The 14,045-nt window shown below is 40.3% G+C and overlaps 1 protein-coding gene across 1 annotated transcript in view; it reads right to left on the reverse strand.

Moving 5' to 3' along the window:
- The window catches only part of LOC126481935 (facilitated trehalose transporter Tret1-like), an 81,624-nt gene that overhangs the window by 11,116 nt on the left and 56,463 nt on the right, over window positions 1-14,045 (reverse strand). Inside the window, exon 3 of the mRNA XM_050105895.1 lies at window positions 1,730-2,131. Coding sequence (XP_049961852.1) covers window positions 1,730-2,131 — 402 coding nt within the window. The remainder of the gene's footprint in view (window positions 1-1,729; window positions 2,132-14,045) is intronic.

A 14,045-nucleotide genomic window follows, 5' to 3' on the forward strand; every position in this document is an offset into this window, starting at 1 on the left:
ACGTCAAATTACACGATTAGACAACATTTAGGATTATCCTAGATCGGCGCTCTTTGAAACCAGTGTAACGTTATTCTCAGTCAATACGGAAACTTCCCCCTGCGACCTATACAATATCTTTAACTCATGAAGCCTGTAAGACAATTTACAGACATGCTAAACAAATCACTGTGCACCAATTTAAAATATAAATTAAGTCAGTGAACATATTCATACACAAAGAGCGATGCAGATCCTAAGGTAATACTCTAAAATGCGCTCAAATGGCTCTGAGCACTATGGGACTCAACTGCTGAGGTCATTAGTCCCCTAGAACTTAGAACTAGTTAAACCTAACTAACCTAAGGACATCACAAACATCCATGCCCGAGGCAGGATTCGAACCTGCGACCGTAGCGGTCTTGCGGTTCCAGACTGCAGCGCCTTTAACCGCACGGCCACTTCGGCCGGCTAAAATGCGCTCACTGACAAGAAATATAAGAAGGAAAATTCCATCGGAACTTAGCATGTAAAGTGGCCTATGAACTCATAATTGCACATTCAGTACACTGTAATGTTTCCACATGGTCTGTTTCGGGAGCAGACAGTGAACTCAGCAACGTTCTGGCTTGAAGCACTTGATAAGAGCAATTAGTGCATTTATCGGAACCACTACCTTACTAGGCCACTGGTTCCCAACCTTTCTTAGACCTTTACCCCTAAGTGCAATCAGACATAAGATTGTATTCCCGCCCTTCCCTCCCCCCCCCCCCCCTAAATTTGTTATTCCCTCCTCCCCCACGTTATCACCTACTTCAGCAATTAAATAAACTGTACAATGAAAGACTTCTCTTGGAACACTTATATTTAGAATGATGAAGGATGAAATATATTTAGTTTGCGTGCGCGCGCGCGTGTTTGTGTGTGTGTGTGTGTGTGTTAGAATGAATGGCGAAGGGGTTCGTGGTGCATCGCAAGTGCTACCACAACTCCTTCTCAGAAAAAAGAGCTAGCTGTTCACAGTGTGGGTACACACTTGTTACAAAACATTCTTCCCCTCCAACACTCCTCTTCGTTGCAACACTTGCTTGACCTGCACACTGCAACACCATTTAAAATCAAACAAGTTGAGGTGTATGCACCATACTTATCACTTCATTGCTGCACTCCTTATTTCTGAACTGGCAGAAATCGGATGACTTCAGGCTGTTAATGCTTTGTGTCTAACCAATCAAATAGAAATAATAATAATAATGAAATTGTGCCCACCACTATAGTAGCCCTTACGCAGTTACTGCTATGTCGTGCTGTCCATTAATTATTTTTTCGTCTTCGAAGCGAGTAATGAAGCAATTTCTCGACTACTACAGGTACTATCTACAAGTTGGGGAAGACATTTTCTTGAGATAGTTAGAATTTGTTACGTATCTCTCTCACTTTTATCACCAACGACGTGCGGAAGGAAGTACAACATATATGTGTAGTGGTTCGATTATGTGAGGAACCTTTAACCTCCAACGCGTTAATGCTACTAATTGAGAAAAAATCATTATTGATAACTTACATAATCAGTACCAGAGTCTTACAAAATTGTGATAATAGTAATGATCTTTTGAAAACAATTTAGTTTCGTGTCTGAAACAGAATCGAATCGTTTGGTTTTTACCCCTCAGAAAATTTCATTTTACCCCTTACAGGGTAATGACCCCCATGTTGGGAACCACAGTACTACTCACTTTGTATTACTCACCGCAAAAGCTTTGCGAGCAACAGCGCTTCTTCTGAGTTCCCGCAGGCCGTCGGCGGCGCTTCTGCGGTCCTTCGACTCCTCCTGGATCACCTTCTGGATGGACTCCACCTCGGCCCTCACGTCCTTCTCCGAGTCCTTGCCCCTCAGCCTCATCAACGCTCTCTCAGCCTCCTGAGTGCGCCCTTTGGCTACCAAGAAGTACGGACTCTCGGGCATCCACCAGAAGGCGGCTACGAAGACGACTGGGAAGATCATCAGGACCTCGCACAGGGTGAAGAACGACACGTAGGGAGCGACAGCGTTGGTCAGGAGACTGCCGACGCTGCTCATCAGAGAGCCCATGGTGACCAGCAGGCCGCGCATCCTGTCCTCCGCGATGTCGGCCAGGTACACGGGGGACACCTGTTGGGATGATACAATGTCAGTCGAGCGTATGCTTAGTTCACGCTGTTTCACAAATCATTAAGACTAAACGAAATGCGCAGACAGGTCAATCAAATACCGTACATGCCAAGTCCGCATGTGGGTTCATGCACTAGACAGATGTCCTCCAAATTTCCTGGTGTGAAAGTTACCATTCCCCTCTCCCCTTGCTGTCTGACAGCTTAGCCCATCATATATTTAATTGAGTTTAACTTACACTGATGAGAAAGAAATCGCAACACCAAAGAATTATTGCTGTAGAGCAATGACATGTTGGGCATACATTTGTCTAGGTAACATACTTAAGTGATTAACTTTTCAAGATCAAGGGTAATGTACGCAGCAGATAACTCATTGAAAATGTGAAATGTTAGTAGATTAATAATCGGTGTAACTGCCAGAACTACGAACACAAGCACGTAAACGGTCAATGCTGTTTGAGAATGACACTGGAGTCGTCGTCCGATGGTGTCCTACATGTGTTCCACCGGAGAGGGACCTGATCGAGCTGGCCAAGGCAACTTGTCGACTGTCTGTAAAGCATGTTGGGTTACAACAGCGGTATAAGAGTGAGCGTTATCCTGTTGGAAAACACCCCTGCAATGCTGTTCAAGAATGGTAGCGCAACATGTCGAGTCCCAAAGTTACATACAGATTCTGAGTGAATGTGCCTGTGATTACCACGTTAGTGCTCCTGCTGACAAACGAAGTTGCTCCCCAGACCATACTCCATGTGTAGGTCCATTGTGTCGCAGGCCCTCAACTGGCCTCCTTCTAACCAACCATCGGCCATCACTGGCACTGAGGCAGAACCAGCTTTCATCAGAAAACCCAACAGACCTCCACCCTGCCCTTGAATGAGCTCTAGCTTGATACCACTGATGTCGCAAATGGAGGTAGTTTGGGGTCAGTAGATTGCAGGCTACAGGTTGTCTGACTCGAAGCTGTGCGTCATGTTCGTTGTGTCTTGTGCTGCCAACTGCTGCTCAAGTTGTTACTGCAGATGCTGTACGATACGCCATGGCCATACGCCCAACAACGGCAGTATCGCAGAAAGAACATCAAGGTTGTGATAGCCCTATCACACGACTTGGTTCAAATTCAGTGAGGTGTTGATAATGGCGTCTTTGTGGCCTTCAAGGCATTCGTGACTGACATTAACTCGCCATGTCCAAACTCAAAGGTAACTAACGCTCATGACTGTTACAGCGTGTATTTAAAGCAAACCTATTCTGCATGCTAGTAGTGGCGCTACTAGCGCAACTCTTTTGCGACTCGCGCGAAATTAGGATAGACATCAACTTTCAGACGTAGAAGCACGCCTACTGACTTTCGTTTATGTAGCACAACTCCTTCAGTGTATATTTTGAAGCAAAAGAGGGGAAGAAGCATAAACATAGGGTGGTTCTCGTTACACAGATATCAACAAAATAAATATATAGGACTACTGAAATTGCAATTGTAAAACTCAATCAATACAGGAAAGTATGTTGGTGTACTAAATCATGAGATATTCCCGTTACGTTTTATTTTCCTTCTTTCGGTATCAGACAGTCACTGAATAACATTGAACGATAGTATAGTTCCTAAATATTACACTGGAAAGATTCCAGTTCAAGATAAATCGTATTACAAGTCCAGTAAATTTTTGAATCGAAAGATACAGAATTCAAAAGTAAAAGGTACAGGAAAATTCTCCCACAACAACAAAAGTGTTTATTGGAATTGTGGCCATTCCTATCTGCCGCACATACTTTCCTGTGAAAAATTGCTTTATGGAGATTAATATGGCCCCAAGTCTTTACAACAGTTATTTAACATTTGCTGTTGTTTATGCTACAAATTCCTTTCAAAAAACTATACGTTCTGTTCAGCTACTCTTCAAGATCCTTTGACGTGTCCGACAGAATTAAAATGTAGTCGGAAAACCTCAAAGTCTTTACGTCTTCTTCGTGAACACAAATCCACTTTCCAAATTTCTGTTTCATTTCCCTTACTGCTAGCTCGACATACGTATTTAATAACAGTGGGAATAGGCCACAAGTTTAGCTCACTTCCCTCTCAGCTAATGCCTCCCTTTCGAGTTTTTCGGCTATTATAGCTGCAGTCTGATTTTGTACAAATAATTCGTGTTCGTATGTCGCTACCAACACCATTAAACTGTTGGTTCGTTAATAATCACACAAGTCAGCCATCGCCTTCTTTGGAATTAGAGCTATTTCTTCAGACTCATAAATCTTATACAGCAGATTAAATAATTTTGTCATGGCCGGTTCCTGCAAGAATTTTAATAATCCTGAGGGAATGTGATCTGCACTAAGAGCCTTTTTGACTAACGTCTTTCAGCGCTTTGTCTAAGTTTTCTCACAATGTTATAGAGGGTGATTCAGAAAGAATACCACAACTTTAGGAATTTAAAACTCAGCAACGACAAAAGGCAGAGCTAAGCACTATGTGTCGGCGAATTAAGGGAGCTATAAAGTTTCATTTAGTATGAACGTGACTCGCCTAAGGTGAACGTTTTCTGTGCCATTTCAGCCAATAAAGTTTTTGGTCCCTTTTTCTTCGAAGGTGCTACTGTAACTGGACTACAGTATCTGGAGATGTTAGAGAATTGGCTGTTCCCTCAGCTCGAACAAGAGGCACAACAATTCATATTTCAGCAGGATGGAGCGCCACCACATTGGCACTTATCTGTCCGTAACTACCTGAACGTCAACTACCCGAGGCGATGGATCGGCCGCCAGGCAGCCCGTGACAGAGCACTCCATCACTGGCCTCCAAGAAGCCCTGATCTTAGCCCCTGCGATTTTTTCTTATGGGGGTATGTTAAGGATATGGTGTTTCGGCCACCTCTCCCAGCCACCATTGATGATTTGAAACGAGAAATAACAGCAGCTATCCAAACTGTTACGCCTGATATACTACAGAGAGTGTGGAACGAGTTGGAGTATCGGGTTGATATTGCTCGAGTGTCTGGAGGGGGCCATATTGAACATCTCTGAACTTGTTTTTGAGTGAAAAAAAACCTTTTTAAATACTCTTTGTAATGATGTATAACAGAAGGTTATATTATGTTTCTTTTATTAAATACACATTTTTAAAGTTGTGGTATTCTTTTTGAATCACCCTGTATTTTCTGTCTCATCTTCATCTACTTTCTCATCTTTTTATAACATCTACTTCAAGTTCATTTCCCTTGTATAACCCACCTATGTATTCCTTCTACCTTCCAGCTTTCCCTTCTTTGCCTAGTACGAGTCCTCCATCCGAGATTTTGATATTCATGCAGCTGCTTACCTTTTCTCCAAAATTCTAATTTTTCTATAGTCGATATCTATCTTTCCCTCTGTCATACATATCTCTATAGACTTAAATTTGTCCTCTAGCTACTTCTATTTAGCCGTTTTTCAGTCCCAGTTAATCTCTTTTTTTATCGTTTGATTTCACTTTCATGGGAACACTGTAATTAGCATAGCAGAGTTGCATTCTGGAGACGACTCCTCGTTCGGTCATCCTGATTCAAGTTTTCCGTGATTTGCCTAAATTGTTTAAGGCAAACGTCGAGATGGTTCCCTTGCAAGGGCACGGCTGATTTCCTTCCCCATCCTTTCTTGATCCGATATTATGTTTCGTACCAGTGGCTTATATGTCGACGGGACGTTAAACACTAACCTTCCATCTTCATTCCTTCTACCTTTTAGTTTTCACGTCTTTGCTTAGTACTGGTCTACCACCTGAGCTCTTGATTCATTAAGCTGCTTCTCTCTTCTCCAATGGACTCCTTAATTTTCGTATAGGTGGCATTTTTCTTCCCCATGACAATGCACGCTTTCATAGTCTTTCATTTATTTTCTAATTTCTACCGTATAAGAGAGATTTATTTTGTATATTTTGAACTGTATGTCAATCTGATTTTCCTTTACTAAATTTTTATATTTTCTCCATTCCTCGTTTAAATGGAAATCCGAAGATTTGTCTGGACTCGTCTTTTAGCCTACTTGATTCTCTGCTACCTCTCTATTTCATTTCTCAAAGCTATGTATTCGTCTATTGTTATACTCCTCCCCACTCTTCCAGTCAATCGCTGCTTAACACTACTTAAGAAATTCTCAAGAACATCTGGTTATTCCAATACATCCATGTCTCATCTCCGTAATTTAGTACCTTTCTACAGTTTCTTCAGTTTTAATCTACAGTTAAAGATCAAAATGTTGACTTCAGTGTACATCTGCCGCTGGAAACGGTTTGTAGTTTGAAATCTGACTTTGAACTATGTACCTTACATTTATGTAATATATCTGTTACTTCCAGTGTCCCTAAGTGTTTTCCATCACTACAGATTTCCTCAATGACTCTTAAACTGTTAGCGATGATTAAATTGTGCACTCTGCAACGCTCTACGAGACTACTTCCCATTTAATTTCTTTCCCAGAATCTCACACTCTTTGTTCTCCTTTTCCTTTTTCTTCTATCGACTTTAAGTCTGAATAATTTCTCTTTTCTCATCATACATCCTTTCAATTTCTTTATCATCTGCCTAGTTAGTTTACATATAGATTTGTACTGCTGAAGTAGATGTTGCCTTCGTATTGTCTTGGCTACTATAATACATTCTCTATTACATTCATTGTAACTTAAGCGCGTTCCTATTTTCTTATTCACTATTAAATCTACTCTGCAATAATGCCATTTTGACTTTGTAATTATGGCTCTGTACTAACCTGACCGAAGGCCCTGTTCTACCGAAAACGCACTTCACTGATGTCTGGTATATGCCATCATCATTTAGGTATATGGTAGAGATGCAGGCCATCAGCAAGCGTAACGGCTGTATATTCCCCTTTTCTTCAGCTCCTTACAGTACCAGCACAGCAAGTGTATGTTGGTTAATGTTTGAAAGCCCTGTCAGTCAATCATCCACCCTGTTGCCCCTGCAACTACTGGAAAGGCTGCTGCCGCTCTTGAGGAAGCACAAGTTACTCTGGCTTCTCCACAGATACCCTCCCTTTGTGGTTGCACCTGCTGTATGGCTGGGTACATTGTTCATGGCACTGATGAATTCAACTGTGTCTGTGTTTATACATTGTTTTATATTTGCTCCATCCTCGCTGAAAAAAGTCATAAGCTTTATACGCAGGTAAGCATTATACCTTCTTAATAGTTATTAGTGTTGGCAATTGGAAAGGAACATATCAGGTACAAACGTTGGGTCTTAATGACTGCTTTTAGTATGCAAACAGAAATTGATACAAAATCCTATGGTCTGCAGGATTTACTTCTGGCCAATGTGATGTCACGTAACATTACACAATAAAGAAAACACAAGCACATTTCTTGCAAACAGTATAAAAAGCGGGCAGCTCCAGTAAAAGCAGAAGTACAGATGTCTACTTACAAATTACCTCTCATTTGAGAACGAAACGTCTTCTGTAATGTTTTTAAGAGCTGGTGGAAACTAAAAAGTTCAATTAAGATCGAAATAGAAGTAATTAGTAGCGAAAAAGAAGTTAATACAAAAGATATATGGAAAACAAAAATATCTGTAACGACTGATTAAAAATACATATTAAATGCAAGTGCCTTAAAAATGTGAAATTGCTTAATTAAGCTTTGAGTTGCATTTACATATTAATAATCGAATGTATCTTTCGTATTTTGGATAATTGCTTATTTATATTTTCTGTATTTAGACTTAGTATTAAATTATTCATTAAAGCGAATGTTGCAAAATAACAAAGGGCCGAAATAGCATGATTATACTGCACTCTCAAAGCCTAATTACGGAATAAATTAGTCAGAGAGAAGCTCGTTAATACCAGAGATTGTATTTAATACAAACCGTTGCTCTGACACTGTAGAAGTCGTCCTGCCGCGACTAGTGACAACCGTCTTAAAATAACGGAGGGAAAGGCGGAGATTATACTTGGGCACCCCGTTGACGACTTTCTCATTACAAAGGTTTATACGAGTCAGGACTGGACAAAGGTGGAGATGAGAAACGGCCGTGATCTTTTGAATGGAAAGACAGCGAAAATTAAGATAAGAGATTTAGTATGAAAACGGAAAACTTCAGTCCGGACGACCAGACAAAAATTTGAGCACTGCCCCTTCCGAATGCAGGTCCTGTAACTTAACGACAGTTTCAAACCGTTTACTAGCTATCTTAAAATAAACGATCAATCACAGTTACTTCAGTAACTAATTCCGGACGTCATTTTCACATTTTCGCGGTTTATACAGCATGAATATCAATATGATACATCCGGACGATTCTTGCAGAACAGCCATAAAGATGGATCATGTTATACCCTTATCTAGCACATAATAAAATTTTTAAGTGGTAAAATATCACCAGCTCGGATTTTCTGTGAGTTATCAGAGGAATTTCATTGCATCACTCATAATATTCTATTATAAATGTTACATTTTTGTACGAGACATGTTTCAGTACCTGCTTGCTTTGGTTCCTGTTTAAGAATCAGGATATAATCAGGAATTAGAAAGGACATCGTGGGCCACCTATCCCACTGCACGTGCACGTGATCGCAGTGCCACTGCAGTGTTTGCTCTGGTGTACAGGGTGTGACCAGTGGGGACCATTCAAAACCATTCGACGAAATTTGCACACGGTCCGAAGCAGCAAAGGGAGCTCGTTCTTTTTCACATTCTTGACACATGAATGAATGAAACAGCAAAGGATCCATCAAAGGCCCCCAGTTCGGTAATACTCTTCGATGAGCACTTTAAAAAGGTATATCTACAGAGGCAAACTGTGACCAGAGATCTAGGTGCCTGCAGGCTGGAAACCCCTTGACTGCGCTCCGTTTCCACATTCACACTACCAGGTGCAAGAGCAGCCTGGCAGCTTGCGTTGTCTTAAGCGTTTCGAATGCATTCTTAAGATCCATCCTTTTGTTATTTCAATGGGAACTAATAGAAGTGCAATGATTTGTAACCTCTTAAGAGGGCTATAATAACAGTACTTACCCATATATACAGAATTTGTAACACCAACGTGTAGGCTGTTTGCTCGGTCATTTCGTATTGCAGAAAGCTAAAATCGACAGTGGGACAGGACAGGAAGAAATATGATCGACAGTGCCTCATGTCAATAGTTGACCGAAAACTGTATGGCTTGCCTACTTGACTTCCTTCTATTCAGTTTCTCAGTTTTGATAGCAGCTTGAGACACTGTTTTGCGGCGATACTTTTAAAGTATCGAAAGCTGTATGTTCTTAAATTTTTTTGTAGGCTTGAACTTCTACGGGACTGCAGTTATTGTAAATGTTACGGATATTTAACTTTTGGCTGAACTTTGATAACTGTGTGAAAGAGAAAAACTTAGATGCATAACCTTTCGTTCAAGTCCACTTTTTCTTGGGCGAGTTGGTTATAATTTCTTGAAGTGCTAGTGTTCGTCTGAATCTGAACTTGGGCATTTCAGCGCACTAAAGCAGAACGGTAATTGGTACCTGCACTGTATCTGGGTATGAAGATTTACGATAAACGTTCAACACAAGCGGATGGACGTGATAAACTTTTGGAGAACTGGATTCCATATACTGAGTGAACTGAACAATAATAAAAAAAATGAAATGAGCGTATGGCATCGATGGCCAGGAGGCCCCATTCGGGTAAGTTCGGCCGCCAAGTGCAAGTCTTATTTCATTCGACGCCATATTGGGCGACTTGTGGGCCAGTGAGGAAGATGTAATGATGATGAGAACAACACAACACCCAGTCCACGGGCGGAGAAAATCTCCAACCCGGTCGGGAATCAAACCCGGGCCCACTTGCATGGCAGGCGAGCACGTTACCACCAAGCTAAGCAGGCGGACAACAATAATCAGAAATTCAGTTTTTCACATTCGAAGTTTGTTGTCCGTTACAGACACTATTTATTTGCATTCTTGTTCATTTACTTTAGTATATAAATACAAATAAATTCATGTCATTTATTTCGCATGTGTTGTTTTACTCGTAAATGGGCATCACTTGAAGGGAGCAGTCGTAGAGGTGTGCGACCCACAATGAGAAGTGAAAAATAAGCCAAATTTATTGTGAGATCGTATATTTACTCCGACCGTAAATGATTACCATCGAGTATTCTAGACGGCAGTAACTTATAACTGGCGCACTTTTCGGGAGGGGTGTCTCGGTCTTTATAAGATTCGCTATGCTTCGAAAAAAACTGCAGCATAATAGAAATGGTTTGTAACGCCTTCTTTTTGCTCCTAAAATTTGCAGAATGGATAGCCATTGACATACATTCGGTGTAAGAGGAATGGATTGATCCGAGGTTGGTGCGTATTCTTACCTGCTCACCAGGAACAGTTTCTGATTGGAGGTTGAATTGCAGGATAATATTGACTTTTATCCATTTTTAGAGAGCCAGTTTTCTGTAATCATGCCCTGAAAGCAGACAGCGGTAGAATGACGTTCATTATTATGCCAGATACACTGCCACCCTTCGACAACTGGACCGCTGTGTCATTGTAAACCTGGCATACATAAGCTGGTATCCAATAGTAAGAAATTTCCATACCTCTTCTTTTCCTCGGTAGTCATGCTCATGTAACTATCAGAAGCTGGAAGTTTATTTCATTTTAAATGTTGGATTTTCGATAGACCGTAACAAGCCTGAACCCGATACCTATCATGACTGGGTCCTGGAGCACTCTCTGGCGATCAAATGTGAAAGCCTCTCGTATGAAGTATCATTATCCCTTTCGCTGCCAATATGGAGCAGTGTGAGGGAAATCTACAATGTAAGCAATTTTTCTGTCTTGAAGCGAAGAATGTACGTCCTGACGCTGAAGTGTTTTGACACAGTGAGCCACGAGTAAACACTTGAATAAAGTGTGGCCAGTCAAGATTAATTTTAGCGCTGAAGCTTTAATGCATTATACCGAAATCATTACCTTCAAAGGTTTAATAGCGAACTTTGAGGTTTTCCAACTGGTCTCTGAAGTGGGACTACGTAGCTATCCGACTGAACCATATTGACGTTGCTGGAGCAAAAAAGTCTCTCTCAAGGGATCACCACTCATTAAATACTGGTTTGCTTACTTTATTCATACACGATATCTTGCAGAGAGCGGTTGAAGGTGAACAGGTACATTCCGTCTATCTGGCATCCGATACTTTAGCAAAAGGCGTTCTACACCTTACAATATCGAGAAAAAAAATACAACATTATCGGATAAGTTCAGTGGTGAATATTTACCACGTAAGAACTCAGCAAGAATACTAAAAAGATTTGTTAAATATCACTGTCACTCAGTGTAAGTATCATGGAAAGTGAAAGCTTACGTTTGTTGGAAGGGATCTAAGAAAGTGCACTGCGCCTGGCAAAGATACTGTTTGTGCGAAGAATTTTTAATTATTGTTGCAGCGTTTTAATCCTTTTCAAGTAGGCATTACAACAGATACATAACGAACTCAGATACGCGTTCGAAGGATATTAACGGGTTGTCGTAGTCCATATGAAATTGTACTAGTAGCAGAGGGGCTAAGGGGAAATTAAGTGAGAACTCTAGGAATAAACGGGACGTTCGTTTCACGAAAGAATGCTGGGTAATCTAAGAAAAACTGTATACTAGGCAGACAGTGGACCATTATGTTGTCACAATAGAATGTCTCACGTAGGGATAGTGAGCATTAGAAAGATTATAGTGCGTACAGAGGCATACAAGCAGTCAGTTTTCCTTCGCTCAATTCGCCAATGGAACAGTACATAAAATTTCTAATTTTTTTACAATGTACATTAGCCTGTGGAGTATTTATGTAGACGTAGACGTAGATTTTGACTATGAGTAGTACATAGCCCAAAATTTTGAGAAAGAGAGAGGAATGGATGAATGCTTGTAAGTAAAATTATGTACACACATCAGATCGCAATAACCAGCATAAGAAGAAATAATCAAGAATTCCGTTCCATAGAAAAGAAGGAATTGTAGAATTTTACTGCTACGTAATTAGTTTGGTTCCCCGTATTTTCTGAGGTAGACTGAGCACTCCCAATGCTTGTGTAACCTTACGATTTGCAGATTATTATTATAGCACAAATGAATTGCAAATTAAGAGCTGCTAACCTTACCGTAAAAATCTTTACTGCTCTGTATAACTACCTGACCTACATTCAGTTGAACCCACTTATTATACGAGGGTAATTCCAAAAGTAACATGGGCATACAAAAACTGCCACAGCTTCTACAAAAATGCATCGACAGAAATGGTGATTATATCAAAAAATAGCTAAATGTTCAAGCTGTAAACTGATGTAAACCATTGTAGAAATAAACAGGTCTGTCTACTTATAAAAAAATAGGAGACCTTACTTTTGAGATTACCCTCGTATTTAAGTCTTGGTTCCGTCAACAATTTTTACCTCCCATACCTAACATTAACAAATGAAATATTCTTTGAGGCCTCAGTATGAATCCTGTTAATCTGTTCCCTCCTTTAGTCTAGTAGTTGCATAATGCTCCTTTCTCTCCAATTCAAAGCAATAAATAATCATTAGTTACAAGATAAATATTCTCCATACCACATTTCAAAAGCTGCAATTCTTTTTTGTCTGTATTGTTAACTGTCCATGTCTCACATCCATAGAGCGCTATAATCTAGACAAATACTTTCAAGTAGAGACTTCTTGACAAATTTATATTCCATGTTAACATATCATTCTTCTGAAGAAACGCTTTTCTTACTGTTGTTGGCGTATATCTCTTATTGCCCTTACTTCTGTTGTTGTCTTTCATTTTGCAGCCCAAATAGCAAAACTCGGCGGCTAGTTTCTGGGTCTGATCTCTTATTGATTCTTAATAGGAGAGCACAGCAGTCTTGAAAAGTTCTTTGAAACAAAAATGCCATGCACTGTTATGCTTGACATTGTTGTGAATGAACACTGCCTCGAAGTACGTAGCAACTAATTACACACACACGCACACACAAAATCGTTCAAATGGCTCTAAGCACTATGGGACTTAACATCTGAGGTCATCAGTCCCCTAAACTTAGGACATCACACACATCCATGTCCGAGGCAGGATTCGAACCTGCGACCGTAGCAGCAGTGTGGTTCCGGGCTGAAGCGCCTAGAACCGCTCGGCCACACACACACACACACATATATATATTATATATATATATATATATATATATATATATATATATATATGTAATTTTGCAATTCTAGGAGACCAATAAACAGTAATAATACGAAAGTTACAAAAGTAAGTTACAAAAGTAGCCATTTAAACTAAATCTTGACAACAGGGCAGTCTACTGTAATATTGCATATAGTTAAAATATGCAACTGGAATGACAACTCTTTTCCATTGAACACACTATACGAACTAGGTCGAGTGAACTGCAGTGGGGAGTTGCAGCGAAGAACGAAACTTACAGCTCTTCCTACTCAGTCTCGACAGCAAACAGTTAGTCGCCACTTAGAGGTCGGTATTTGTTCGGCAGCTTTCGGCAACCTAGCTAAGCGCCAAAACAAACAAATATTCGGTTTTAACCAGTAAAGGAGATGAAATAATGTACGAATGTATTAGAATGGTTTAATTAAATTTATAGGTCACCATATTTTGTGTATGTGCCGGTGGAAAGTTCGAACAGTAGCCGCAACCTTCTGCACATAAAAATATAGCGTTGCTAAACACTGTAAAGTTCTACAAGTTTACATACTTAGGGTTGCTGATTATATTATAGGTTAATAACACACGAAGCGTCATCCGAAGCGAACGTCTGAGGAAAGCTAAGTCTAAAAAACGACTGAAGCTTGTGATTTCCAAATTCTGAATGTCTGTACAATTTCGTTTCGCAGGACAGACTTAAAGGTTTTTATTTGTGTTATTGTTATGCTCTTAGATTCGAAGAC

The sequence above is a fragment of the Schistocerca serialis genome, chromosome 5, assembly GCF_023864345.2.
Source record: "Schistocerca serialis cubense isolate TAMUIC-IGC-003099 chromosome 5, iqSchSeri2.2, whole genome shotgun sequence".
Taxonomy (NCBI): domain Eukaryota; kingdom Metazoa; phylum Arthropoda; class Insecta; order Orthoptera; family Acrididae; genus Schistocerca; species Schistocerca serialis.